At 60.9% G+C, this 25,894-nt stretch overlaps 1 protein-coding gene and 1 non-coding gene across 3 annotated transcripts; one reads left to right on the top strand and one right to left on the bottom strand.

Annotated features, from left to right (window-relative positions):
• Positions 1-2,825: 2,825 nt before the first annotated feature.
• WDR5 (WD repeat domain 5) lies at positions 2,826-20,691 on the top strand. 2 transcript variants are annotated; one of them, XM_057723151.1, is made up of 15 exons: positions 2,835-2,909; positions 4,350-4,499; positions 5,206-5,382; positions 6,042-6,150; positions 6,338-6,411; positions 6,758-6,847; positions 7,060-7,149; positions 7,262-7,345; positions 11,144-11,199; positions 14,977-15,023; positions 17,695-17,770; positions 18,393-18,426; positions 18,677-18,751; positions 19,252-19,339; positions 20,300-20,691. In XM_057723151.1, the coding sequence occupies exons 3-15, from the start codon at positions 5,302-5,304 to the stop codon at positions 20,398-20,400; spliced, it is 1,005 nt and encodes a 334-aa protein (XP_057579134.1). In that variant the 5' UTR covers positions 2,835-2,909; positions 4,350-4,499; positions 5,206-5,301; the 3' UTR covers positions 20,401-20,691. The 2 variants fall into 2 exon arrangements, with proteins under 2 accessions (XP_057579132.1, XP_057579134.1); XM_057723149.1 differs by lacking the exon at positions 4,350-4,499 and having other exon boundaries at positions 2,826-2,909.
• A 4,536-nt stretch (positions 20,692-25,227) lies between these two features.
• LOC130847262 (U6atac minor spliceosomal RNA) lies at positions 25,228-25,353 on the bottom strand. The gene has a single exon (XR_009052045.1). It is a non-coding gene; the product is annotated as a U6atac minor spliceosomal RNA (small nuclear RNA).
• Between the last annotated feature and the right edge of the window lie 541 nt (positions 25,354-25,894).

Below are 25,894 nucleotides of genomic sequence, written 5' to 3' on the forward strand. Positions count from 1 at the left end.
CGTGTCGTCTGCTCCTCTGTCACCTCCCGGCAAGCCCTGATCCAGTTCTGTCCCTAGATGAAATATTTATCCCTAGGTGATAATACATGGCTTTTTCAAAAGCTTCAGTTCCTATAAGAAGGTGATGTTCTTCATTTCAGCTCTGCTGCGTCCATAGACCCTTGCTGACTGCTGCTGTTGACGAGGTTGCTCTTTCGCTTTTCAGGCATCCATCTGTCCATCCATCCATCCACCATCCATGCATCTATCCACCCACCATCCAACCACCCATCGTGCGGGCATCTACCCATCTGTCTGTCCATCCACCCACCCACCCACCCATCCACCCTCCCTCCCATCCATCCATCCATCCATCCACTCACCCACCCAACCACCCACCATCCACCCAACCACCCACCATCCATCCATCCATCCATCTGTCCATCCGATAAGCACCAGTGAGTGCATACTATGTAGTCTGGTGGTTGGGAGCACAGCCTCTGCCTTCCCAGCCCTGAATTCCATGGTTGTGCCTACTACCTGTGGGCCCTTGGGCAGCTTCTCAACCTCTCTTATTCTCAACCTGTTTCTTCATTGTGAAAAGAAATAAAGGCACTCACTTCACAGGCTTGCAGGTAACATATGTAACAAACTTACTAAAGAATAAAGCAGACAGGTGCTCCTCTTTTCCTTTCATCCTGGGCCACCTGCCCCGGGTGCTGTGATGAGGAGCCCGACCTCAGCCAGGAGACTCTGAACAAGGAATTACAATGAAAGAGGAGTGTTTCCAATGGGGAGGAGCTGGGAGCCGCCAAAATGTAGCCAGGAAGACTTACCAGGCTTGGGGGTCAGGGGAAGAAGCCCAAGGGGACAGACATTGGCTGTTGGGGGGGAAAGGGTGCCCTGAGGAGCAGGAGAGCCTGGTGGAGGGACCTGGGTGAGTGTGGAGGGTGCCTAGACATGCTCGTGTTGTCTGGTTGACGGGACAGCCTTGAGATATGGTTGTATGTACAAAATCATTCCTGGAAACAGCTCCATTTCCCAATTGGCCCCCATTGGCCAAAGCATAGTTACAAGTGTGCTAGAAAAACCAATCTCTAAAATGTTTTCTCCTTCTCTAGTTTTTATTGTCTCTTCCATTTCCACTTGTGATTTTTCTGAGCCTGACCGCATTAGGGGAGGGATAGAAAAGGATTTAAAACTTAAGACAATAAACAAATCACCTGCTTTTGTTAAATTGCTTTACCTGCTATGTTATTTGGTTTCAGGATTTTAGCTATGACGGCAGAGATGGACTACAAAAACACTCAACAGGTTTAGAAAAATTTCTCATTTTCACCAGAAGGGCTCTATCTCCTGGTTGGGGTGGGGGTGGGGGGGCGGGATGGGGAGTGGAGGGAGGAAGGCAAGACCAATTTACCTGGGAGCCTGGTTTGAGTTCTGAGTTCCACCGTCAGGAAGTACTTTCGATTTGGGGCTGGAACCTGGGGTGCATAGTTTGGGGGCAGCACTAAGCTACAGGGGGAGGCCAGTCTGGTGAACCCTGCCAGCAGAGACTGGGTTTGGACCCGAGGGCAATGGGAAGCCGGCTCTGAGTCTTAAACTGGGAAGTGACAGATCAGAGTTGGGGTTTTACAAGTTCTTGTGACTGTGCTTGGGAGAGGTTTGGACTGGGGCAGGGATGGAGGAGAGGGGATGGCTGTAAGAGCTGTCTGAGAGGTGAGGGGGGGTATCCTCAACGGGCTCTGTTTGGGCCCAGGCAGCAGGATGGATGCAGGATGCAGGTGCCTTCTTCATCCGGAGCTGATCTTGTTACCTTTGGCAGTCACTGCCTCGTGCTCCGGGCACCCGGCCCTAGGCGACTACGGCTCCAGGGCACAGAGATCTCCGCACCCAGCCAGGCGGGGCCCGGAGGGGGCCTTTTCGGCCTCTGCATCCTACTTGGGAGGGGCACTCCAGTTCTGGCTCCTGTATCTATGACAACCACACAATTCACGTTCCCTGGGCATGTCCACTTTAAATGCTCTGTCCTTCTGTTTGCAGGGGTTCCTGGGTCGTCGTCGGGGTTCCCATTTTTAGTTGGGAAATAGGAGATTGCATGTTCTTCTACCCACGGGCTTGGATGGGGCTGTGGAGGCGACGCACGGCTCTAAGACCCGTGGGTAGCAGGAGTAGGGCAGTGGGGTGGGACCGCGCAGGATGTGGGGCCAGGACGCCGGCTCCGGGTCCTCCTTGTGCCCCGGATCGCTCCTCTCCGGGGCTCCCCTGCCCCGTTTGCACCTGGAGCTGAAGATACCTGCCGGCGCCGTCAGCCCGCACCCCGCAGAGCGGCCTACGCGCCGTGGCTGCCCGCATCTCCGCGCCGCGGGCTCTCCGCAGCCCCGACGCCCGCCCGGGGGAGCGCTGGGGGGCGGCGCAGCTCCCAGAGCCCGCGGCTGCCTCTTCCGGGGCGCAGCTTCCCCGGGGTGAGCGGAGACCGCGCCGGGGCCGCTCCCCACCGGGCGCGGGCACCGGGGGCCGCCACCCCGCGGGGCCCGGGCCGGGTGCTCCCCCCACCCAACGGGGCGCCGCTGCAGGGCCAGCTCGGGATGGGAACGACCGAGGGGCACTCGGGCCCTCCCTGTAGGTACCCTCACGGTTCAGGCTTCGGCAAGTGCGCGCGAGGGGCCGCAGCCCGCCGCCTTCGGGGTTGACGCCTGGGAGTCGCCGGCGCGCGCAGCACCCTGCCCCTTTAAGGCGTTGCGCCCGGCCGAGGCGTTCTGCTCCTCGCCGCGCTCCGTAGCTCCCCTCCGAGAGGCCGGCTCGGTGCGCTTGCCCCGCCCCGCCGCCCCGCCCCCCCGCGCACGCGCACTCGCCCTGCCGCCCCCCGCGCCGCCTCGTCGAGCTCGGCCCGGCTCCCGCCCAGGCGGCGGCCGACGCGACGCCCGCAGGTGAGGGGGGCCGCCGGCCTGCAGGCACAACCCGGGGGCGCGGGGCCGGGGCCCACGCCGCCGCCGCACGTGTTCCGGCGGGCCGGCCCGGTCCGGCCCCGGGCCCGCCCCGCCGGGCCCGCCCGCCCCCCTCCCTGCCGAGCGCCCGGCCTCGGGGCTGCGAGCGGCCCGTGCCGCCGGCGTGCGTCCCCGCCCTGCCTCCGGGGAGAGGCCCCAGGCCCGCCGCGCCGCGCGGGGCCCGGGGGCGCGCTGTCCGCCCCTCCGCCGCAGGGGCGCCGCCGCGCCGGCCTGCGCTCGCCCCCCGCCCGGGGCAGCCGGCACGGGGGGACGCCGCCGCGCTCCTGCCGGCCCCTTCCGGTCCCGGGGGGTGGCGGGTGCCCCCGGGAGCCCTCTCCCGCCGCCTCTTCCCGCGCAGGGCCGCTGTCCGCAGCGCCTCCGAGCCCGGCCCGGCCGCGTGGGAGGCACGGAGGTAGGCGGGACGCCAGCGCGCCCGAGAACCCGGGCGGAGCGCGGAGAGCCGGGCGTCCCCGCGCTCGGCGGGGCTGGTCACCCGCTGCTTCCCCGCACCCGGGGGCCAGGTCTCTGGAGTGGGGCCCGGTGGTTTGCATTCTGCCAGCAGTCGAGGGGAGCGCTGCGAGGTTCTGGAGGCCCGGCCGTGGGTGCTCAGGCTCCCCTGGGTGCCCGGAGGGGGCAGGTAGCAAGGGATCTGCAGGCCGGCTCCAAAGACCAAGTCAAGAAATCGTATTTCTAAAAGTTCAGCTGAGTTTTATGTTGCTAACGCTGTGCTGGCCGAAGTCTTGGGCATGGGTTGAGCTGGGAGGGGTTGGGCACCTATTCTTGGGTTTCGCTTGGACGGGCCACGGGCTTCCCGTCTCTCAGCCCTGGTCGTGGTCGGCAGTGCTCAGATGCCAGGTGCTGTGAAAGGACCGTCCCTCCCCCGTCTCGGCTCCTCCCCCCACTTGTCCAGCCCACCCAGGGGAAGGCAGCTCTTGGGTTCATTGGCACAGCCTGGTTGCACCAAAGATAATCCTGAGCACCAGCTTTGTGCCGGCACTTTGCCCCCTCCCCCCCCCCCCCCCGCAGGTGTACTGACCTGCCCCTCCCCCACCCTCGGGCTTGGGCTCACAGAGCTGCGGGATCCACCCCTGGGCCGCCTGGGCCGGGGTCCTTGCTGCAGGTAACCAGCCGCTCAGGTGCTGCTCACAGCTGTGTGGTGTTGTGATTTCTCTCCCCAGCTCTTGGATGAGACTCTGGGATGTGCTCTCTTTGATGGTGAGACAAGGAGCCTGTGCAAGCTTCCCGTTTTAGGCGCTGGCTAGAATTTACAGTGTGTAAACGCAGTGGATTAGCGGTGGTGCCAGCTTCCAGGAGTCACCTGGCCAGTGATACTTGCAGGGTCTTGGTGGCTCTCCTCTGGAATAATGCCTTCCCTTGTTTCAGAGTCACCTGGTGTGCTTCTATGCCGCGTATTCAAGTCACGGAATCTATTCCTGTGATAGAGGAAACCAGGCTCTTACCATACAGCTTTTGAGTGGTTCCCGTTTTCACGCTGAAACCTAACTGAGCCGCGGTCTCCATCCCTCCTGTGCAGTGAGTTTGCTTGCAGAGTGTCTGTGCACACTTCAGGCTGCTTCTAGGCAGGCTAGGTGCTGGGGGCCCCAGCAGGCAGGGCCGGCTCCGGTCTGTGCTTTCCAGCTGGGTCTCGTTGCCTCACCAGGGACACAGAGCCTCTCGGCTGCTAGCGTTTTGGAAGCGGCCTTGTGTCTGCAGCCTGCCCATGGTGACCTTGGAGCCCCTGGGAGGTGTGGACTGCTGGGGTCTGCTCTTGTGTTTTCAAACATGGCTGGTAGCGCTGTTGCATCGCTTGGGATGCATTTAAGGCTTTGGATGAGTTCCCAGTCTTCTGCGTCCCGTAGCTCAGTGTCCTGTAATGTGGCATGTGTGTTTCCTGACCAGAAGCCTTTCGGCGTTTTTTTTCTTTCTTTCTTTTTTTAATGCATCAAGAGCTCTTTGAAGAGAATTGCTTTTTGTCTGCCTGGACTGTGCTGCATTTCAGACCTGTGGGTAACAAAATAGAAAGCACCCCTGAAGGTGGGCCTGGGACTCTGAGCACAGCAGGGGCGAGGGCAGCGCAGTGTCTGGAAAGGACCCGTGAGGAGTTAGGGGGAGAGGAGCCTCGGTTTGGAACGGCACCTGCTACAGGGCTCAGTAAGGTGGTCAGGGGTTTTTCATTTGTGTTCCTGGAAATTGACCCTTGGAGGGTGGTTTGTTGATCAGCCTCGGTCCCCCACTGTAGGTCTGGATTAGCAGAAGGCCCTTTCCGCTGTGCGTCCTCCACTCGCAGCTGTGACCTGTCCACCCGCGTCTCCCTGCCCGCTGGGGCGTCAGAGCCATGGCAACCGAGGAGAAGAAGCCAGAGACCGAGGCCGCCCGAGCACAGCCCACCCCGTCGTCATCGGCCACGCAGAGCAAGGCGTGTCCCCGAGGGCTCCCAGGGAACTGCCAGGGGCACAGAGGCTGGGCGACTCTCGGAAATACTATTTCAAGCCCGTAACTCTGTTCTCCGTCCGCTCTTAAATGTCGCCAGGTTTTAGCCCAATCCACATTCCCAGCCATTGCTTCTTACGGGCCGTGTTGGGGATTCTCAGCCTGTCACCTGGGGAGGGGGCTTCATCAACACTATAGATCCTGGGTCTTGGTTGACAGAGTCTGGGTGGGACCCAGAAAACGTCTCTGGTTAAGCACCCTGACCCTGGCCCCACAATTCCCCTCGGAGGTAGGTGTGCACACCCCTCCCCGTAGACCGCAGGCAGCAGCTGGGCCTCTGAGCGAGTGCATAGGTCTTCAGGTGTGCTTGGGGGGTGCTGACCTCAGGGCAGGTGAGGGGCTGCTGGGGCTGCCAGCTGTACCGACAGGGACGACCTGGAGGGCGGGGGCTGCAGGAGAAGCAGGGCTTATGAGGGGAAATACGGAGCTCAGATTTAGGTGTGTGCGTCCCAGCAGGTTCTAGGAGGTACTGTCCAAAGATAGGTGTGAAAGTGAAGTTAGGCCTTGGGCATCCCCTCCAAACTGGCGATCGATGGGCTTGGACGGTGGTGGTTACTTCTGGCTAACTGGTACTCTCTTTAACAGCCCACACCTGTTAAACCAAACTACGCCCTGAAATTCACCCTGGCCGGCCACACGAAAGCTGTGTCCTCCGTGAAGTTCAGCCCGAACGGCGAGTGGCTGGCGAGTTCGTGTAGGTGCCCAGGGCCCGCTGCGCGTCCCCTCATCCCCTCGCTGTGACCATGCTGCTATGACTCTGAGGGCCGGGGCCGGGCAGCGGGGGAGGCCCGGGGGTGGTGCCAGGCCTGCGCTGTGGGCAGCCCCGGTTTTGGCCCCTGAGTGACTGGAGACCTCGGTTGCTTTTCATTCCTTTCTTTCAGCTGCAGATAAACTCATTAAGATTTGGGGAGCATATGACGGAAAATTTGAGAAAACCATCTCTGGTCACAAGCTGGTAGGTCTTGGCCCTGCACCCTGGACTGAAGTTGCTGCTGGACAGGGCTTGGGGCCTGTCTCCTGGGTTGTCAGGTTAAGATCACCGCCCCCCCCATTTTTGAGTAGTTATTTGCCTCTTGTTTTCAAGCAAACACTTTTGACCTCCTCAGAGGAGCTCCTGCCCGACTGTGAGGCCTGGCAGAGCCACGGGGGACGGGCTTCTGGTCCCGGCCTGCGGGCTCCGCCTGTGGTCCCTGCGAGTTGAGGGCGTGACTGCTGAGTGATATTCAGTGGACGTGGGGGATTTGCCCTTTGCTGGCTGATCCCGTCTTGTTGAGATAGTGACTGTGTTTCTCCTCTCCCAGGGGATATCCGATGTGGCCTGGTCGTCAGATTCTAACCTCCTTGTTTCCGCCTCAGATGACAAGACCCTGAAGATATGGGATGTGAGCTCGGTAAGCCACACGGGGCTGCCCCCCCAGGGACGCGCGTGCGGTTGGGGAAGGGGCGTGGGTTAGGGACTACGTTTGGGGAGCCGCTGTGCTGTGACACAGTCAGAGGTGCTTTGCAGCTGTCGCGGGTTAGGTGCCGATGGGTGTAGGCTGACGGCCGATGTTTGGGGAAGTCACCACTGGGAATGACTTAGTCTCACACTACTTCCTTTTAGGGAAAGTGTCTGAAAACCCTGAAGGGACACAGCAATTACGTCTTTTGCTGTAACTTCAACCCCCAGTCCAACCTCATCGTCTCGGGCTCTGTAAGTGCACCGCCTCCCCGGGCAGGGGGTGAGCACGGGTGCTCAGGGACCAGGGAATCTGTCCTCCCCGTTCCCCCTAGAGAACCAGTGTCCCCCCTCCCTCTGTCTTCAGTTCGATGAGAGCGTGAGGATATGGGACGTGAAGACAGGAAAGTGCCTCAAGACATTGCCGGCGCACTCAGACCCTGTCTCAGCCGTGAGTCCCTGCCATCCAGCCGGTTCTCGATGCCCCCCCAGCTGCAGGCCGTCGGGCAGAGATTGGGCTCAGGGTCCTGTGCCCGAGGGTGGGGGGGCGGGGGCCGGGCTGCGTCCCTGCCTGCGGCCTCAGGGGGCCGTGTGCCGCAGCTGTGACCACGGGTGCGTGCGGGTGTTGAACGGAGTTACCTTCGGGTGGGCAGGCGGGCGGAGGGTCCCCGCTCCAGGTGCCCCAGTTGTAGGGGAGATGGTGGGAGAGTGGAGTCACGCGTGGTCCATGGCTGCGGCCAGTGCGTGAGATGAACGTGCAGGGGTTAAGCTACACGCGTGTCATAAACGGCTCCATTGATAAGTGGCCAAAGTATTTCTGTGTCAGGAAAGAGCCTGAAGTGGTGTCTCAGCCAAGTTTGCCTTTTGAAAAGTGGGAGTCACGTATAAACAGCGTGTTCGTTGTAACTGAGTAGATGGTTCTTTTCAGATTCTAAAATTGTGGAGGTGAGCAATTTTAAGCGTTTTCACCCTTGGAAGGCCTCTGTCCAGCTGAGGCTGTGCGCAGAGCCCTGACCCTTTGGGGATGCATACCATGTGCTGGTCGAAGCCACCGGCCAGTGCCTGGGGCTGCAGGGCAGGTGCTTCCTGCCAGCGCCCCCGCAGTCTGTGCTCCAGGCACTCCTGAGTCCCTGCCGTCGCTCCTCTGTCCTCCGCACTGGGGGCCTGGTCCCAGCCGAGCTGACTTCCAGACAGGCTGCAAATGAACACGCACGAAGTAACCAGGAAACAGTTGGCATGACGGCCGTGCATTGAGGGGCTTCTGTCTGTGTCACAGTGGTCAGGGATGGGGCTCTTATCTCAAACCACGGTAGGATCTTTAAAGTCTTTGTTTCTTATGAAAGTAACGTGCTTATTTTATATGTTCGTTTACTTACTTTTGGTTGCATTTGGGTCTTCGTTGCTGTGTGCGGGCTTCTCATTGCGGTGGCTTCTCTTGTGGAACACTGGCTCTAGGCACACGGGCTTCAGTACTTGTGGCTCGCAGGCTAAGTAGTTGTGGCGCACGGGACCAGGGATCGAACCTGTGTCCCCTTTGTTGGCAGGTGGATTCTCAACCCCTGTGTCACCTGGGAAGTCCCATGTGTGTTTATTTTAAAAAGGCAAACAGTGTAGCAAGTAGCAAATCAGAGTCTCCTGAGCTCCCACCCTCAAGGCAACTGTCCGCAGCTGGCGGCTACCCTCTGGGTGTTTTGGTTTTTTAAATACTTGTTTTCCACGCACCCCGTCCTGTTGGATGGCGGTGGTGCTGCCAGGCAGTGGCAGCCTGCTCCAGCCTGCCCACCGTGGAAAGGTCTCAGGCACCTCCTGGCCCTGCGCCTGCAGGTGGTCGACACTCTCTGCCGGTGCCCCCGGTGGACGCTGGCATGTGACTTGCACTTCACGAAGAGCCACGTGGTGCACGTCTGTTGAGCAGCCTCGCACACTTGTGCCGCAGTGTCTGCGGGCGGATGTTGGGGGGCGTGGGGTCTGCGCGGTCAGCCTTGGCGAGGCTGGTCCTGGATGAGAGCCCTCAGGGCCACGGGCTTCCCTCGGGCTTCCGCCCACCTGAATGCAGCCGCTGTGCCCCCGCCTGGACGCAGTCCCCTGCTGTCCACCGCATCCACCCCGCCCCGCCCCAGCCTGTGAGCTCGCCCCGCTCGCCCGCTCTTCCCCGCCTCGGTGCTTCTGTCTTCAGGTGTCCCCTCCGGAGAGCTCGGAGCGGCCATGCGTCTGAGCCAAGACTTGGTGTCCCCACTGGCGTCTGTCTCGCTGCCCCCCTCCCTCTGTGTAGCACTGACTTTCTGGCCGTCTTCCCCCTCAGACCTGCGCGCTGGCGGAAGGGGAGACCTTGCTGCGTTTGCTGGCGGTGCTGCTGGGGCGTGGCGGGTGCACAGCGGAGCGCAGCGCTGGCGGGGCAGGCTTTAGGGGCCACGTCAGTGCCTCACCACCCTGCAAGGGGCTTCGATCACGTCATCGTTTGCAGGCTCGAAGGGATGAGTGTCATGAGATCAGTTGCTCTGAGTTGTAGAGAAAATTGCTTTGGGAGGCCAACGAGCTCGTCAGGTTGAGTGGGGGGCGCGGTCAGCACTGCTGGGGGAGCAGGACAAGAGTGGCGACAGCGGGTCTTCACGGGCCACGCCGTCCACGCGGAGGCCACCAGCCACATGTGGCAGCGCCGCCGATGGAGATGTGGGAGCGTGAAGCACGTAGGCGTCCAGATTCCAAAGATTCAGTGTGGGGAAAGACAGTAAAGTGTCTCCTTTACAACCGTTAGTGTTGGTTACATGTTAAAGTAGTATTTCAGGTGCGTTGGGTTGAGTAAAATCTGTCAGGTTTGCTCTGCCTGTTACTTCCCTGCAGCGGCCGAGGCGTTTACATGGCGCCCGTGGTCCCGTCCCGGCCCTGGACAGACTGGACGATGGCTCTCTAGGTGTGGTCCCTGGACCAGCCTCTGCTGGGAGTGTGCTGGACACGAGACTCTTGGGCCCAGCGCCAGCCTCCAGCAAGCCATCCAGGTGCTCCTTGTGTGTGTGGGTTTGTCCCCTGAGGACGCCTGGCAGTGCTTGGAGACGTTGAGGTTGTCACAGCCAGATGCTGCTGGCATCTTGTGAGTCGAGGGCAGGAGAGCTGCTCCCCAGGACAGCCCGTAGCAGAGGGGAGCGTGACCGAGTGTCAGTGGTGTGAGGTCGAGATGCTGGCCTGGACGGTGGAGGCAGGCGGGCAGCCGCGGTCCACGTGGTTAAATCAGGGCGGTTCTTCGTGTGGCTCCATCTCCCGTAGGACAGGCGTCACACGTAGCAGGAAACACGATGTTTCAACAGGGGCTGTTTCTTGTAAAAAGGCTTCTCCTGTCCAGGACTCAGATAAATGTCATGGGAATTGATGACGAACTCTCACTTCTGACGTCGCTCGTCCTTTCGTTTCCCCTGAGTTTCAGTTGGAAAAAAAGAGGACAAACCTGAAGACAAGCCAGTTGTGAGAAGGGGACTGGTCAGGTTGACGTTCCTTCATCAGAAGGTGTGTGTCGCCTGTCTCCATAGTGGGCAGGCTAGGCGTCCAGGTGGAATAACTGCTGTGGAGGCATCACAGGTCGGCTTCTGGGCCCGGCATCCTATCTGGACGCCACCCTCTTCCCAGGCACAGGGTTTGGAGCAGCCTGGCTCTTGTTCCTGCCCCATCTGGAAAGGTTGAGTGACCCAGCAGTTGGTGTCCGGGCACTCCGAGCAGTGAGCTGGGCATCTTGTGGTTCTGGGGTGCCCCGCGGGCGGGGCTGCGTGGGTGAGGGCAGGCTCTGGAGCTTGTGAGTAAGTGGGCGCCTCTCCTGCTGACTTTTCTTTCTCACTTGGTGGAAGTCGGGGGAGCCCCGGTCAGGCTGGCTGCGTGGCCGCGGGCCGGCAGGCAGGCAGGCTCTGAGCAGTGGGGCCTCTCTCTGGAGCCCGCGGGTCTGGGCAGGTCGTGTTTGCGCTTTTCAGGGGTGCGTTTTCTAGTGAGGGATGTAAATACTCAAGAACACGTTTCAGGGTTGGTTTTCTTTTCATGGTTTGGGCTTCCTTCGTGAAACAGCCTGTTGGCTGCGACACCAGGCAAAGACGACCGTCCGCGCGCGTCTCTGTGAGAATCCTCAGGAGCTCGGCGGGACGGAGAGCGCTCTGGGCACGTGGCGGGGCGTGTGTGCGTCGGCCGTGGGCTCGGGGGTCCGGAGCTCGTCCTGCGAGGCGCAGTCTGTGCTGACGGCCTGAGAGTGCGTTTCTCCCCCCTTCACCCCCAGGTGCATTTTAATCGCGACGGATCCCTGATCGTCTCCAGCAGCTACGATGGACTCTGGTGAGTGAGAGCGTTGTGCCTTGTCGCAGCAGCAAGTATTTACTGGCCTCGCCTTGCACTGTTTGTGCCTCCGGGCGTCCGGCGGCAGCCCTGCCTGCGGGGGCTCACACAGCAGGCGCCGTGGGCAGGCGGTGGGCCGGGCGTGGCCGGGAGGGTGGGCTCCTGTCGGCGGCCAGGCCCCAGCCGGGCGCCCGGGAGGCGCTGCCCTGCACGTGGCTCCTCGTGGATGCTGAAGGGCGAGCGCGCCGAGCTCGTGGCACTGGTCGGGGGTGGGGGAGAAAGGCGTGCTGGTGTGAACATCCGAGAGGGCCCCGTTGGGGCCGTCAGGGTCCTGAACGTGTGTGTGAAAACAGGTCCCATCACAGGGAAGGGGAGGAGGAAGGGAGGTGGGGGCACGTCTCCTGCAGAACAGTGAGTGTAAGTGGATCACGCTGTGGCCTTGGCGTTGGTAGTGTAAGTGCTTCTGGATGCTTTAAGAGGCATGAGGGAAAACGTAGAAATAAACATTTGACGTTTAACTGGGCACGTGTGGGAGTAGAGCACTGGGAGGTGTCTGGGTTTGGAGGGTTGCGTCACAGCTCCCCTGGTTACTGGGGGGGACCCTGGGGAGGGGTGTGGGCGGCAGCAGCTGGGGTCAGACTGATGGCCCCAGGAGGACTTCCCAGCTACGTGGGAGAAAGACAGTGTGGCTGGAAATTTCTCCACACTTAGCAAAAATAAAAGAGAGAAAGTAAAGTAAGGCAAGGGACAGGTGTAGAATACGGTGGAAGGAACGGAGCTCAGGGTCTGGGTGCCACGTAGCAGCGGGACTGGCTGAACCCCCTCTGGAGAGGGTGTCCGGTGCGGGTTAAAGGCCCAACTGACTCTTGTTGTTTTCGAGAAACACACCTAAGACCGTGGTTAGTCAGGCTCGGAAAAGAAGGGCGGGCAGGTGGGGTCGGGCAGAGACAGCGCCTCAGCCAGGGAGCCGGTGATGGAGATGAGCCGGCGGACGTGAGGGTGGGCTGAGGGGGAGGAGGCTCCGGCGCCAGGCCCACGCAGCCCGGAGCTGCCTCGGGAACCGAGGGATCCCGGAGCTGAAGTGTGTGGGAGTGGGCGTGGGGCCCCGCTGCGGGCGTGGACGCGGGGCCTGGCGCTCAGCCGAGGGGCGATGCCACAGGCTGTGCCTTTGCCGCGTGTGAGGATGTGTGTGCTGTGAGCAGACGCCTGCTGTCTCACGTGTGGAGCAGTCTCAGAATTACTCGTGGACTGCACCTAGGAGCCTTCTAAAGAAATTAGGGGAAGAAATGTGAAAAAAAGGAAGAGGAGAGGAAAGCTATAAAATTTAAAAGGTGGAGAAAGCAGAAAATGACAGGAAAATGTATTACATTTTAAGTATTTGGTTTAAATATTTAATTCAAATATTTAAATATTAAATAATTAAACGTTAAATATTGGTATTCTTAATAAGACCCATAGAGTGATTAGCCTTTGAAAGCTGAAATAGGGGAAAAAGAGCAAAAGAGCGCAAGATTAAAATGGAGGGGTGGGAGTTCCCTGGCTGTTCAGTGGGTGGGACTCCGGCCCCCACTGCCGAGGGCCCGGGTCAGTCGCTGGCTGGGGAGCCAAGATCCCACAAGCCGCGAGGCACAGCCAGAGAAAAAAGGGGGGGAGGGAGTGGAAGAAGGCAGGTTCGGGGAGGAGGAGGGACGAGCGGGAGGGTGCCTGGGCCACGTCCGAGCAGGCTGTGCAGGTGGGGGACTAAGTCATGTTTCCTGAATTGAGGAAGGGGTCACAACGGCAGAGACTGGAAAACGGGAAAAAGTGATGAAAGGTCTGAAGCTGTATCGGGTCCTGCGAGTTTACCCTAGAATTGAGTTAAATGACAGAAGCTTCTAAGGCTGTTGAAACTGGGCCACAGGACGTGACGGGGAGCCCCCTGGTTCCTTTCTGGGTCCAGCATGACTCAGGCCTGATTGTGAGCCCAAAACAGACCACCTCGGAGGACACGTCACTAGTGAATCTCAAGGTCAGAATCCCCAGGAGGACATTACAAACTGTGTCCACTGTGTGGAACAGGAGTGTTTCGTGACGCGGTGGGTTTGCTGAGTCGTGAGAGGGTTGTGATGACGGACAGCCGCAGGAAGCTGATAAGCTGGTAGTTATACCAACAGGTCAGAGGCGGAGTCCTGTGATCTCTTAGTGGTGGAAGTCAGACGGGCACCTGATAAGATCCAGCAGCCATTCGTAAGAAAACCTCTAGCAAAGAGGCCGGCATCATAGACTGTTTAACAGAAACCTTGTAACAGTTATACTAGTGGTGACCTGCTGGATCCATTGCTTCTGAAATTGCACAAAACAGACATGCCCGTTTCCTTTATCATTTAGGGTTGTTTGGAATTTCTAACTAATGGGATAAGAAGATGAAGGAATTGCCTGAAAACTGGGTAGAGACTTACCTCTTTGTAGGTGGTGCATTTGTATGTTTTTTAAAACTTAAAAATCACGTATTTGTACTTTACAAATATGGACTCATTTAAGCCTCATAACCGCCCTGAGACTCGGGTACTGGATACCCGCCATCCCCACTTCCCAGTGGGGAGACTGAGGCAGGGGTAAGCCCCTGCTCGCCGTCCCCAGCTGGTGAGTGGCAGAGCCAGGGTCCGGGGCACACGTCTGCTCTGAGCACCAGGCCTGCTGCTTACAAGACAAGGACAAGTGTTTGGTGAGGTCCGTGTTTGCAAACTGATAGTTTTTCTTCACGCTGGGAGCTGCAGTTCGCAGATGAGAGCAAGCTCCCCTGCAATAGTCACGAAAACACCTTAGAACAGGATTAACAGGAGAGCAGGGTCCGCGTGGAGGAAATGGTAAAATGTAACTAGAGGGACACAGAGCAGAGGGAGGGCCAGGCACGTCCTCGTCTGGGTGGCGTGGTGGGGAGCGTCCGTCTCCTGGGCTGACACGCTGCAGGCTGTTCCCTGTAGAACCCCTCCAACTAGATAAAAAGAATTTAAAATTCTCAGAAAAGCGTACACTGAGCTCTCTGCCAGGAGGATTAAGAAAATGAACAGTGAGGGGGGAGTGCTATGTCTGAGTGTTAAAACCCGAGACGCTCTCACCGCGGCCTGCGGGTGGAACTGGCTCGGAAGGGCTGCAGGTGGGACAGTGAACGCCTGGGCGCTGACCCGTCCACTCCCGTTCCCTGTAAGACCCGTGTGCCCTCGACCCAGCGCCCCCACTGCTGGGCACCTGCGGCCCGGGAGCCTCAGCACTGCTGCCTGGCCGTGCTTCCCCCACGGACGCTGTGTCGGCAGAAATCACAGAGACGCTGAGGCTGGAGCATGGTGCCCGCGTGCACCGCCAGGAGTAGCGGCTCTTTGGAGAAGTTCTCTTGCTCCTGAACAAGAGGACGTCCAGAAAAGTGCCTACAATGTGTGTTTTTATCAAAAACGCTCTCCCCCAGGGACCGTGTGCTTGGCATGTTTGCACATGGGGAGCCCTGCAGGGAAGCAGGTCGGGCCGTGGGCCTCGCGGCCACGGGTGTGCGGCGGGGGACAGTCCTTTTCCCCTTCGCTGTCTCACCTTCCGAGCTGAGCACACTGCTGGTGCCGGAGGCTGCAGGTGCACGTGTGTGCAGCGCCCGATCTGGTCCCCGGAGCTCGAGGGAGGGGTTGTGAACGAGTAAACGCAGCACCGTAACTGAGAGAACTGACTGTGTTGGTCCTGAAATGGCTGCACGGAGGGCCGAGGAGCCCGGGAAGCCGCGTGTGGTCATTCGCTGTGCTTGTTGCTTTGCAGTCGGATCTGGGACACCGCCTCGGGCCAGTGCCTGAAGACGCTGATCGGTGAGTGTTCTGGGGGGGGGGGTGGGGGGGGTGGGCAGGGTGCCGGGTTGGCCGTGGCCTCTCCCGCCCTTCCCGACCTCCAACGGCGGTTATCTAGAAGCCCGCCCTTCTCCCTGCTGGGTCTGCTCCCTCTGGGAGGGGTCCTCCTCCTCTCCTGACTGTTTCCAGCTCCCGTCTGCTGCTTCCTGGTTCGCTCTGCCCTCGAGGGCAGCCCGGCAGTGTCCTCTGAAGGACCCGTGAGCCCCTCGGCCTCTGCCTGTGCTCGGCAGACCCTTGTCTTCCTCCCCGGCCCCCCCACCTCAGGTCGCTCCTTGAGCAGGTGGGGTTGAGCCCCGCCCTCAGGGGGCCCCAGCTGCTGGGGGTGCAGAGGTGGGTGGGGAGGATGCGGGGAAGGGGCGCCGAGGTCCCTGCACCCGGGATTAGGGCTGCGCCTTGGGGAGGAGGGGCGGGTGGCACGGAAGGAAAGACAGCGTGGTCTGGGCGGCAGCTCGTGGTGCTGGGCGTGGTGTGTGTGTGTGTGTGGCCAGAGGGTGGCTGGAGGGCCCCGTGGGCCTTGAGCCCAGGAAAGCGATGGGGAGGGATGGAGCCCTGGAAGGATGGGACTGAGGAGGTGTTGTTACTGTTGCGGAAGGTCTGCAGTCGTGTTGGGCGGGTGGGCTCTGTGCAAGGGGTCGGGGGGCCTGTTGGGGCTGGGCCTCCTGGCCGTGAGGTCTGCCTGGACCACCGTCACGGCACACCACAGGCCGAGCAGCTTCAGTAGCCGAGACCTGGCCCTGCTCCCTGGAGGCCGGAAGTGTAAGGTCCGGGTGTAGGCCTCAGCGCGTCCTTACGTGGCTGTCCTCGTGTGGTCGTCCTCTTCATGCGCCCCTGCTGTCCCCCCCTCCTGGGACAGGGACACCGGTCACACTGGCTTGGGCCCTCCAGCCTCCTCTTTTTTTTTTTTTTTTTTTATTTATTTTATTGGCTGTGTTGGGTCTTTTTTTGCTGTGCGCGGGTGTTCTTTTAGTTGCGGTGAGTGGGGGCTACTCTTGTTGTGGTGCGCGGGCTCCTCGTCGCCGTGGTTTCTCTTGTTGTGGAGCACAGGCTCTAAGCGTGTGGGCTTCCGTAGTTGCAGCACATGGGCTCAATAGTTGTGGCTCACAGGTTGTAAAGCACAGGCCCAATAGTTGTGGCGCACGGGCTTCGTTGCGCTGCGGCACGTGGGATCTTCCTGGAGCAGGGATCGAACCCATGTCCCCTGCATTGGCAGGCGGATTCTTAACCACTGCGCCACCACGAAAGGCCCAGCCTCCTCTTTTTAACTTACTCCACCTCTGAGGCGCTGTCTCCAGATGGGGCCCCAGTCCCAGGTGCCGGGTTAGGGCTTCAACAGGAGAACTGGGGGAGAGCGCCGTGGCCTCTGGTTTTCTTGCTCTGCGAGGGGGGGCGGGGGAGGGGGGGGGCATCCTTCTCACGCACATCCCTCCCTCCGGCCACGGCGTCACCCGTGTCTGTCACGGTGCCTTTCCCCTGGGGTCTGGGCAGCCGCCTCCGCCCGGCGGGATGTGTTCTCGTGCCCACACGGCCCAGCGTGGGCTGTTAACTCGTGGCATCCTCGTGGCAGCCCTGTCGCCAGGCGGGAAGCAGAGGCCAGAGAGCTTGGCAGCCAGCCCACAGCAGGCAGTGTGGGCCAGGCCGGGTGCCCAGGAGGCCCCGGGATGGGGGGGGGGGGGGGGCCGAGTCCCTTCCGTTTCTAACTTCAGGTCTAGGGCGTTAGAAGCCTGGGCCGCTGGCGGAGCAGCCCCGTGGAGAGCCTGGTTAGACGTCTGGGCTCTGCCTCCCGGCGTCCGAGCTGCCGGGGTGGCCTCCGCGCGTGGCCCTGTAAGCGGGCGGCGCTCACGTGCCTCTCCTGTGCCTTCGCAGTGTCTGGGACCGGCTGGAGGGAGCAGAGGCCCCCGGTGCGCGGGGGGCGGGCCCCGGCTGCCCGAGGGGGTCATGCGCGTGCCGCTCCCCCCGGTGCTGGGACACTCGGCCGTGCTGGCCCCTCACCAGGGCACGCGCCCGGGGCCCTCGTCACTCCGGCAGGGACCCGCTCCTCCCCCCGGGGGGGCCGTCACGGAGCCCGGTGCCTCCCGGGCGCCGCTCCCGGGCCAGCGGCTGAGGGGGTGGTGGCGTCTCTCACCCGCCTTCCCAGGGCAGCCCGGGGTGCGCGCTCCGCCCCGTGCGTCAGGAGCAAGGGTGCAGGGGTGACATCGCGAGGGTGCGGGTTTCCGGGGAGAATTCACACGCCTTCCGCTTGTAACTGTGTCCTCGGGGAACGCCAAGACGACTCGCCCGGGCCGCTGTGTTCTCAGCGGGACTGGTGTCCCAGTCTCGCTGGGCGTTTGCACACTCTCTCCTGCGAGGAAGGCCATCCCGAGGCCTCTCACCCGCCCCGCGCTGAAGAGGCCCTGGGTCGGCTGAAGGCCTGGCCCCCTGAGCCGGACGGGCTGCAGGGCCTTTGCTCCTGAGGCCCTGGTGTCACGGGGTCACGGAGCACCCGCTCGCACGCTGACGCGAGCCGGGGGTGAGGGAGGTGGCTGGCCCTGGGGCACCCCGTGAGGGGCGGGGTGGGCACGGGTGGCGGCGGCCGCACTGGGCGGCGGTGGGGGAGCCTGTGCCGCGCCGGCAGCCATCTCTGCGCTCCGCACAGATGACGACAACCCCCCCGTGTCGTTCGTGAAGTTCTCTCCGAATGGCAAGTACATTCTGGCCGCGACCTTGGACAAGTAAGCGCTCCCGTCCCCGGGGTGGGCGTGCGGCCAGGCCCGTCGCCCCCCAGGGCCGCGCCCTTGGCGTGAATGACAGTTCATCCCGCAGGGGCCGGGCTCCACGCGCCCCTGTGGGTGCCACGCTGGGAGGGTCTGCCTGGGCGGGGGCTGGACTTCAGGTCGTTGGCCCTGTGGTCACTGTGGCCCGTCCTGTCTCGGGGGTGGTGGGCACGGCGGCCTTGAGGTGTTCCCTGTTCTGCCCGGGCACCCTGCTTCTGCCCTGAGAAGCTTCAGGGAGGACGTCACTGGCCATCGGCCGCCCTCCTGGGAGGTTGTTGGTGCCCAGCCTCCTGTGCACCGTGGGCTGCCCTCGGGTGGGCTCGCGGAGTCAGCCCCCACAGGAGGAGGAGGGGCTGTTCTGCACGGGGCTTCCCCTGTCCCTTTTTAGTGGCAGTGAGGACCCCGAACTGGCTTAGGGACACTCCGTAGCTTCCTTTAGAGAAGTGTCTTTGAACCACACACGCTTTGGGCCCCCACACGCTGCTCAGTGTCCTCCCGTCCCTGGACATGCGGGGCGCCCGCGCCTGGAGGGTGGGTGGCCGTGGGGGCCGCCCGCTGACCCACCCCCTGTGCCTTGCAGCACGCTGAAGCTCTGGGACTACAGCAAAGGCAAGGTGAGCGGGAGTGTGGGCGCGCGGGGGTGCAGGGTCCCGGGCGGGGGCCAGAGGGGCCCCAGAAAGCCGCCTCGTGGCGTCGGTTTGGTGCAGGTTTCCTGGCGACTCGGGTGAAAGCCTGGCCCGGGCGGGTTGTGCTGTGGGGTTCACGGTGCTCTTCAGGGCTGTCCAGTTGGTGTAAGACACCTGGACAGGGTTCACCCAGGAGGCAGGCGGTCGTGCTTGAGAGGACGTCCCCTGGCTGTTTCAGTGCTTGAAGACGTACACGGGCCACAAGAACGAGAAGTACTGCATATTCGCTAATTTCTCCGTCACTGGCGGGAAGGTACGTCGTCTCCCAGCTCAGCAGCTGCCCCCGGCCCCTTTGAGACGGGCCTTGTGCTCTCACCCACAAACCTAATAGCTGTTCTCTGTTTTTTAACCAAATTGAAGCTGCGCTACGCAAATGCTGGTGCCTCTCGCTGGTTTCGGGACGTCCCGTCCCGTCCCGTCCGCTTGGGGCCCACTGGCTCCGTTGTCATGCTGGGGCTCCTGGGAGTCAGTGCCCGGCGGGTTCTGGTCCCTCGCCGTCGGCCCTCGCCCGACCCTCAGGCTCAGACCAAGGAGCCCATGGTGACGGCAGGCGGGACATGGTGATGGACTTGAGAGAAGTTTTGGTCCCAGAAGTGCCCCGAGGCATGTGCCCAGCGTGCCTGGGCCTCTGGACAGGCGAGGGCGGGGCTGAGTGCCCACACAGGCGGGCGTGTCACGGGCTGCAGGCGCTGTCTGCCCCTACGTGCGCCCTGACCCTGCTCTCTCCCCTCGCCTGCGCTCTGCCATGGCCAGTGGATCGTGTCAGGCTCGGAGGACAACCTGGTCTACATCTGGAACCTGCAGACCAAGGAGATTGTACAGAAGCTTCAGGGCCACACAGGTGAGCTCGGCGTCTGTGCAGCTGCCCTTGTGCGTGCGGGACCCGGGGGCCCGGGAACCCGGCCGGTGCAGGTGGCACCCTCTGGCCGCCTGCTCCACCTCTTCTCGCCCGCGGGTGCCTGGGGGACGCCGCTGATTTTGGAGCTGCTTGGGGGGGTGGTCTGGGGGGTGGTCTGGTCCGGGCTTCCGCAGGCCGAGGCCACATCCCGGCTTTCACCTCTTATTCCCATCGGCCAGGCTGCCTGGCCCCGGAGTCCACGTGGGCTCTGTGGCCTCAGGAGCCGTCCACGGCCTGTTCCGCGTGGACATGGTGCAGGGAGAGGGGACGCCCGCCGTCCATCCCAGTGGCTCTGCCCTCCAGGCGCCCCCCTCCTGGCTCAGTGGAGAATCTGATCAGGGTGACCCCCTTTTCCTAAGAGAGCACTTCCGCCTGGGAGCAGGACCTGACCCTGGGGGCCGGCACCGGCTCTCGGCCCCTCGTCCGCCTGGTGCTTCTGCCGCTCTGCTGCGTGGGCAGGACGCACAGAGGCTGCTTTGAAGCCGCGCAGGTGGGGGGAAGAATTCTAGGGTTCATCTTATTTAAGAGTTGTAAACACGTTAACCTGCCTGACCCCAGGTGGCAGCTTGTGGGATCTGCCGTCCGGGCCGTGGACAGGGGGGACTCAGAGCCGGCCCTGCGGGGTGTCCCGGGGCCCAGTGCTAGTGGAGGGGGGCAGCCCCGGGCTCTGGTCCGGGTGCAGAGGGTGTGATGTCGACACCGTGAGACCGACAGCCACCCCCGGCTGTGCCCCTGGCCCGGGTGGCGCCCCAGCCTCCGGGCTGGGTTCTGGGCTGGCACCCCTGCTGTCTTCCCACCCGGTCTGGGCTCTGTGTACCGAGCACACGGCGGGCGGGGCCCTGTGGCGGGGGGGGGGGGGGGCCGGGTCCAAGGAGGGAACCATGGTTGACCGTCTGTTCCCAGATGTTGTCATCTCGACGGCCTGCCACCCGACCGAGAACATCATCGCCTCGGCCGCCCTGGAGAACGACAAGACCATCAAGCTCTGGAAGAGTGACTGCTAGGTCCGCCGTGCGGAGGGACTGTCGGGAGGTCCACCTGGATCGGCAGGCGTGCGGTTCTCGGGGGGCTGCCTGGTCCAGGCCCGGGAGACTGGAGGGGCCTGGCCTGAGCTGCCTCAGAAGACCCCCTGGCCGGGGCGTGTCTCCCACCAGAGGGGCTGGGAGTTGCTGGTGACGTTTCTTGCCCGTTGCTTTCTCACCGTCTGGGGAAGAGTTCCTACCTAGTCTGTATTGTGTTCAAAGAGTCAACAGAAATTTTTAATTTTTTATTACAAAAAGGCGACGTTCACCTTGTCACGCGTTGTGTTTTTTTCCGGTAGCTGTTCTGTACCGCCCATGCGGTTTTATCACCCAGGGCCAGCGCTGCGACCCGTTGCTGTCACTGTTTCTGGCCGCTGGCCCGGCCCGCCAGACCTCAGAGGTCTGCCCCCTCACGTGTCCAGTAGATGCTCTGGCGACACCGTCCCACCTGCGGCAGTGACCGCGTGTCCTGCGTCTTCCGGGGACGCGCAGAGCAGTGTGTGCCGACGTCCATGTGGAAGCCTTCCGGGTCTGGGGGTCACTCCCCTCCCCGTGCTGCCCGCATGGCGACCCCACTCCGCTTGTTTATCCCGCGGGTGGTCACGGGACAGGTGGCACCTCAGGCTGTCGTAGAGGAAGGCGCGTGGGCGCGTGTGGCAGCCGCGTTCTCACACCACGCTTTTCTCCATGTGGCTCTTTTAGGAAAAGCCTCACCGTTGGCAGGAGGTGGCAAGGATTTTTCTCAAAAGACAGGTCTCCTGAGCGCTGCGTCCACGCTCATCCACACGCAGCTCAGGCCCAGAGGACAAGTGCGCCGTCCCCTGCAGGCTAATCGCGTGCAGATGTGGGGGCAAGGGAAGGAGGCAGGGGTGCCTAGTTGAGAAGGCGCCCAGGACCCTGTGATGTCCCAAGGACCGTGGCAGATGCTGCGAAGGCGGGGGTGTGGGCGGCCCTGGCCTGGCGGGGGCACAGGCTGGTGCCTGCCTCCTCTTGCAGGGAGTGGGTGTCTTCCACCCGGCGGCTCTGCCCACTCTATCGGGGCCTCTTCCTGCCAGGGGGAGCGGGGGTGTGGGGAGTGCCAGGCTGCAGGGCAGGGTTGTCAGGGAGCTGCTGCTGTCCATGGGGACCCCTCCCTGCAGCAAGGCCACCCTGGGGTTCCCATCCCACCTGTGGCCCCGAGACCTCTGTGGTGGAGGCGTGTCCCCTGCCTGGGGCCGGGTGGCCAGGCCAGTCCTTAGGCTCTGGGATCCCTGCAGGAGGGGGAGCGGGGGCCACTCTCCCACAGCTGCTGTGGCCCAGAGAGTAGGACCGTCACAGCGGCATCTGGAAACGAGCCTTCTGCTGCTGCTCCCCGCCCCGCCGAAGTGGACATACAGACGGCGCGGCTGTTGTAGGAGTGAGTTGCTCTGGGGAAGGGACCCCGTGTCTGCAGCGTCTGGACGGGAGACGCTGAGGCCCCGTGGTGGCAGCGGAGGCCTGGCCTCCAGGTTTCCTAGACGTTGAGGTTCTTTGGGTTTTGTTGGTTCCGGTGTTGGACGCGCCCCGGGGGGAGGGTTGTGTGTGCAGAATGCCGTGTCCTTGAATATAGTTTATTTTTTCTACATTTGAATTCTCTGTTGTAGATTTATGTAAAAATACATTCTCTTTTTGAAAATAAAGAACTTCCTGTCTTGTAATTTTGTCCTGTAAGAACTGTTTACCTTTCTTAACATGTAGCTGTTTCCGGAGTGGGAGGCGGCCCCTGACTAGGCCCTTCTTTCTGCGTGGGCTCTGCAGTGCCCGTGGGCTACAGGTTCTGGTGGAGGATTCTTTGTTTGAAAAAAAAATGCCGTTTTCTTACTATGACAGTTACGTATTTGTGCTAATTATTAACAGTGTAAAAAAAGAAAGGCAAAGATAATCAATCACCCAGAGGCCTCTTACCACTAACATTTTGGGAAATGTCTTCTATTATATTAAAAACAAAAACTTAATTATGAAACATTTCAAATGTATATAAAAGCGGAGAAAAATCCCTGTGTCCTATCATCCAGCTGTGAAAACTTAATATCTGGTTTCAGGCGTCCCTCCCTGGTTATTTTGGAATAAATCCCAGATGTTTTATACTTTAAGCAGTGAATTCACGGTATCGCTAAAAGATAATTCTCCAAAAGCATTACCCCAGTACCGTTTTCACACCTAAAATATTAATTCTTCAAATACCTGGTGTCCAGATTCCCCCAGTCGTCTTAATGTCTTAGTGTACATATGTACGTGCGCATACACACGTATGTATACACCTGCACACACGCACATGAGCTTGGTGTGACCCAAGGCCCCAGCAGAGCCCCCACTGGTGGTTAGTCTCAAGCTTCCTTGAACCTCCTGTTTCCCGGTTTCTCCCTTGGTGTCTCTGTAGAGGCCAGGTCACTCGTCCCCCAGGCGCCCAGGTCTGAGTTTGCTGCCACCTTCCTGTGTCCTCACTTTCTGAGAGCCAGAGCTGACTGGCCACAGCCCTGCTCTGTATTCAGAGCGCTCGGTGGACGGTGCTCTCGCATTTAAATTGGTCAGGTTGCTTCTGTTTAATTTGACCATCTTTCTGGGCCCTTAAATGAGCCCTGGATTTAAAACTTACAGCAGTTTGTGATCTGGACATAAAGGGGAAAAACACCCTCTGAACCCTTTAGGCTGCCTTTCTGGGGTTTTGGTCTGTAGGAAGGTAAGTAAGTACCTCGTTTAGAAAAGGAGCACCTGCTCAGTCCTGGTACCTCTGCTCTTGACCATCGAGGAAAGTGCTCCAAGCAGAACGGCTTGGCCACGCGGCTGTGCTGCATCCGCCTCCCTGTGCACCGCTGGCCCTCAGCAGGCCGCCCAGGGCAGGGCGGGTCCTGAGGAAGCAGGAAGGGCTCACTTCCCTGGGCTACTGAGAAGAGGTTCAGCTCAGAGGAAAAATTGGTCTTGTTTTTTTGTCCCCAGAGGAGGGGATGGTGGATGCTGAAGGCCCAGCAGAGGTGCCTCAGAGCAGACCCTGCACTCAATGTGGGGGGGGGGGGGGCAGGAGTGGAGTGATGGGTGCAGAGACAGTGTGAAGGCAAGTCACAACTTGACAAAATGCACACTTGCCAAAGCTTTGACTCAACGTGGTGAGGAAACCTCTAAGATGTTACGACCCGTTCAAAGGAGAATTCAAGCACCGCACTTACACCAGCAATGGAAATGCTGACATGAGTTTGCAAATGGATTCAAAACGGGTGAAAACCACAGGGCGCCAGTCCCTCACATTCCACGGGCACGGTTTCTGAGGATACGGATCCATGGGCAACCTGCGAGGTAGGCTGTGAGATGGCCCTAAAGCGCCAAGGTGGAGGCTCTGCACAGCACTCTGGACTGGACAGCTGGCCATCATATTTTGGCCTATGTCAAGGTCACACATTTTTTTTCCTGACACTAGACCTCTTCATCAAAACGCTGGGGTGCAGGGAAGGAGGCAGGGTTCGGGTGAGGCCTTTGGGAAACGCTGGGGCTTGTGGGCAACCAGAGGGCAGGGGCCAGCGGGTGGGAGCAGACTGACACTGCCGGAGCGTGCAGTGCAGGGGCAGCCCTGCTGTTGCTTCCACACACACCCCCCCACCCCTGCACCCCAGTCCCAAACACCCTGCTCAGGCCTCACTCGCCTCTCGGTCCACACTCTTCTCCTAAATGGCCCTACCAGAATCATGGCTTTGAAAGTGGTTACGGCGCGGACACGTCTTAGTGTTAGACCCACAGCCCGGACCTGCTCCCTGGAGTCCAGGCTGTGTCTCAGGCCCCCAGCTTCCCAAACCTGCTCCTCCTGCACCCAGCCTTCTGCAGAGGGACCCGTCATGCATCACTGTGTCAGCAAGTCCTGTTGGCCTTGAACACGTCCAAAGTGACCCCTTTTCATCACCCAGGGCCAGCCACCAGCCTTCTCTCCCAGCAGCTCCATTCCTGCCCTCTGAGCCTGCCAGACCCTGTCCCTCACCCGTGGGAAATCCTCTGGGTCTCCCCTTGCTGAGAGCCAGCGCTGGAGTCGCCAGCACCCTGGCCAGTAGGCCTGGCCTCTGACTCCACCCTGCTCTCCAGCCACACTGGCCGCACCAGCTGCAGAGCCTTTGCACTTGCCTTACTTGCCTTTCTCCTGCCTGGAACATCCTCCCAGATGTCCCCACAGCTGCTCCTCCCTCCAGCGGCCCGCCTTCCCTGACCACCAACCCCCTCCCCAGAGGTCGTCTGCTTCGGATGTGTCCCCTGAGGCTCTGGAATGGTCCGGAATGTGAGTTCCAGGAGGGGGGCCGCGGTCCTCTCCTGCCTGCACCTGTGCCTCTCAGCGGGTGGCTGCTCAATTACTGTGTGTCCCCCAATGTCTGTGATGCTGACGAGACGCACAGGGGAACTTTGAAGCCATCGAAGCCTCAGACCACAGCCACCTGCGGGACGTGCCCTGACCGCCAGGTCTCCTGCCTCCCCGCCCCCGCCCCCAGGCTCAGACGAACGGACAGGGAGTGGAGGCGGGGAAGGCACACCTGCCCCAGGTGCAGGGATGCCGGTAGGAGAGAGCGGAGATCCATTTTTCATCACGAAAAAGGCCAAGCAGCTCAAAGAGCGGAGAAAGCAGAGTCGCACAGGCGTCCGCCCACGCGTCACACGCGTGTATCACACAGTCACGTGTGTCCCTGAGCCCCGTGCCACAGCCCCCACCTATGCGCCACGCATCAGCCTACACGCGCGCGCCTCACGCCCCTGCCCGCACACCCAGAGACCGTGTAGCGATCCCCCCGCGTAAAAAACGCGCAGGAACCACCTCCCCGAAAAAAACAGTGGTTAGATGCCACGAAGTAGGTGGCAGTGCCTTAACCGTATGCGTGTTGTCAGGCCCAAGGGCCTCTTCCATCCTTGTCAAGGGGAGTGCTAACCTTCTCTCCTTTCATACAACACAATGCTACTCTGCACTCACTCCTTATTTAAGGGCCCCCGTATGCACTACTTTTCACTTATGGCGAGTTCGGATTCGCACCGTATACACAGCCGTGAACGCGACCGCGTTAACAGAGAGCCACAACTAAGCCCATCCTAAGTCGCTATATTATTTTAGAGTGAGGAAAAGACTTCTTTTTCTTGCCCTAATATATTCATAAAACTAGCCAATCAGAGGCTGAGAGGAATACCCGGAAGTCCGAGCGTCCTTCAGGAAAATAGATTCCCCCGGAAACAAAACAGGGCCGGCACGCACTTCCTGCGGCGGCACGCCTCGCAGGCGGTCAGGAAATGGCTCGGAACTCTCTGCGGAAATGGAAGTGGTTTGTAGCGAATCAGAGAACGAGGAAGGAAGACTCGCTCCACGGACTTCCGGACGCTGCGCTGCGCTTGGAACTGTGGGTGCTGGGGGCGGAGGGTGGGGGGGTGGGTCGGAGCGGGGCCGGGGCGCGGCCTGCGCATGCTCCCAGCCCACGCCATTCGTCTTTCGCGCATGCTCCGA

This window comes from Hippopotamus amphibius, chromosome 2 (genome assembly GCF_030028045.1).
Source record: "Hippopotamus amphibius kiboko isolate mHipAmp2 chromosome 2, mHipAmp2.hap2, whole genome shotgun sequence".
Taxonomy (NCBI): Eukaryota; Metazoa; Chordata; class Mammalia; order Artiodactyla; family Hippopotamidae; genus Hippopotamus; species Hippopotamus amphibius.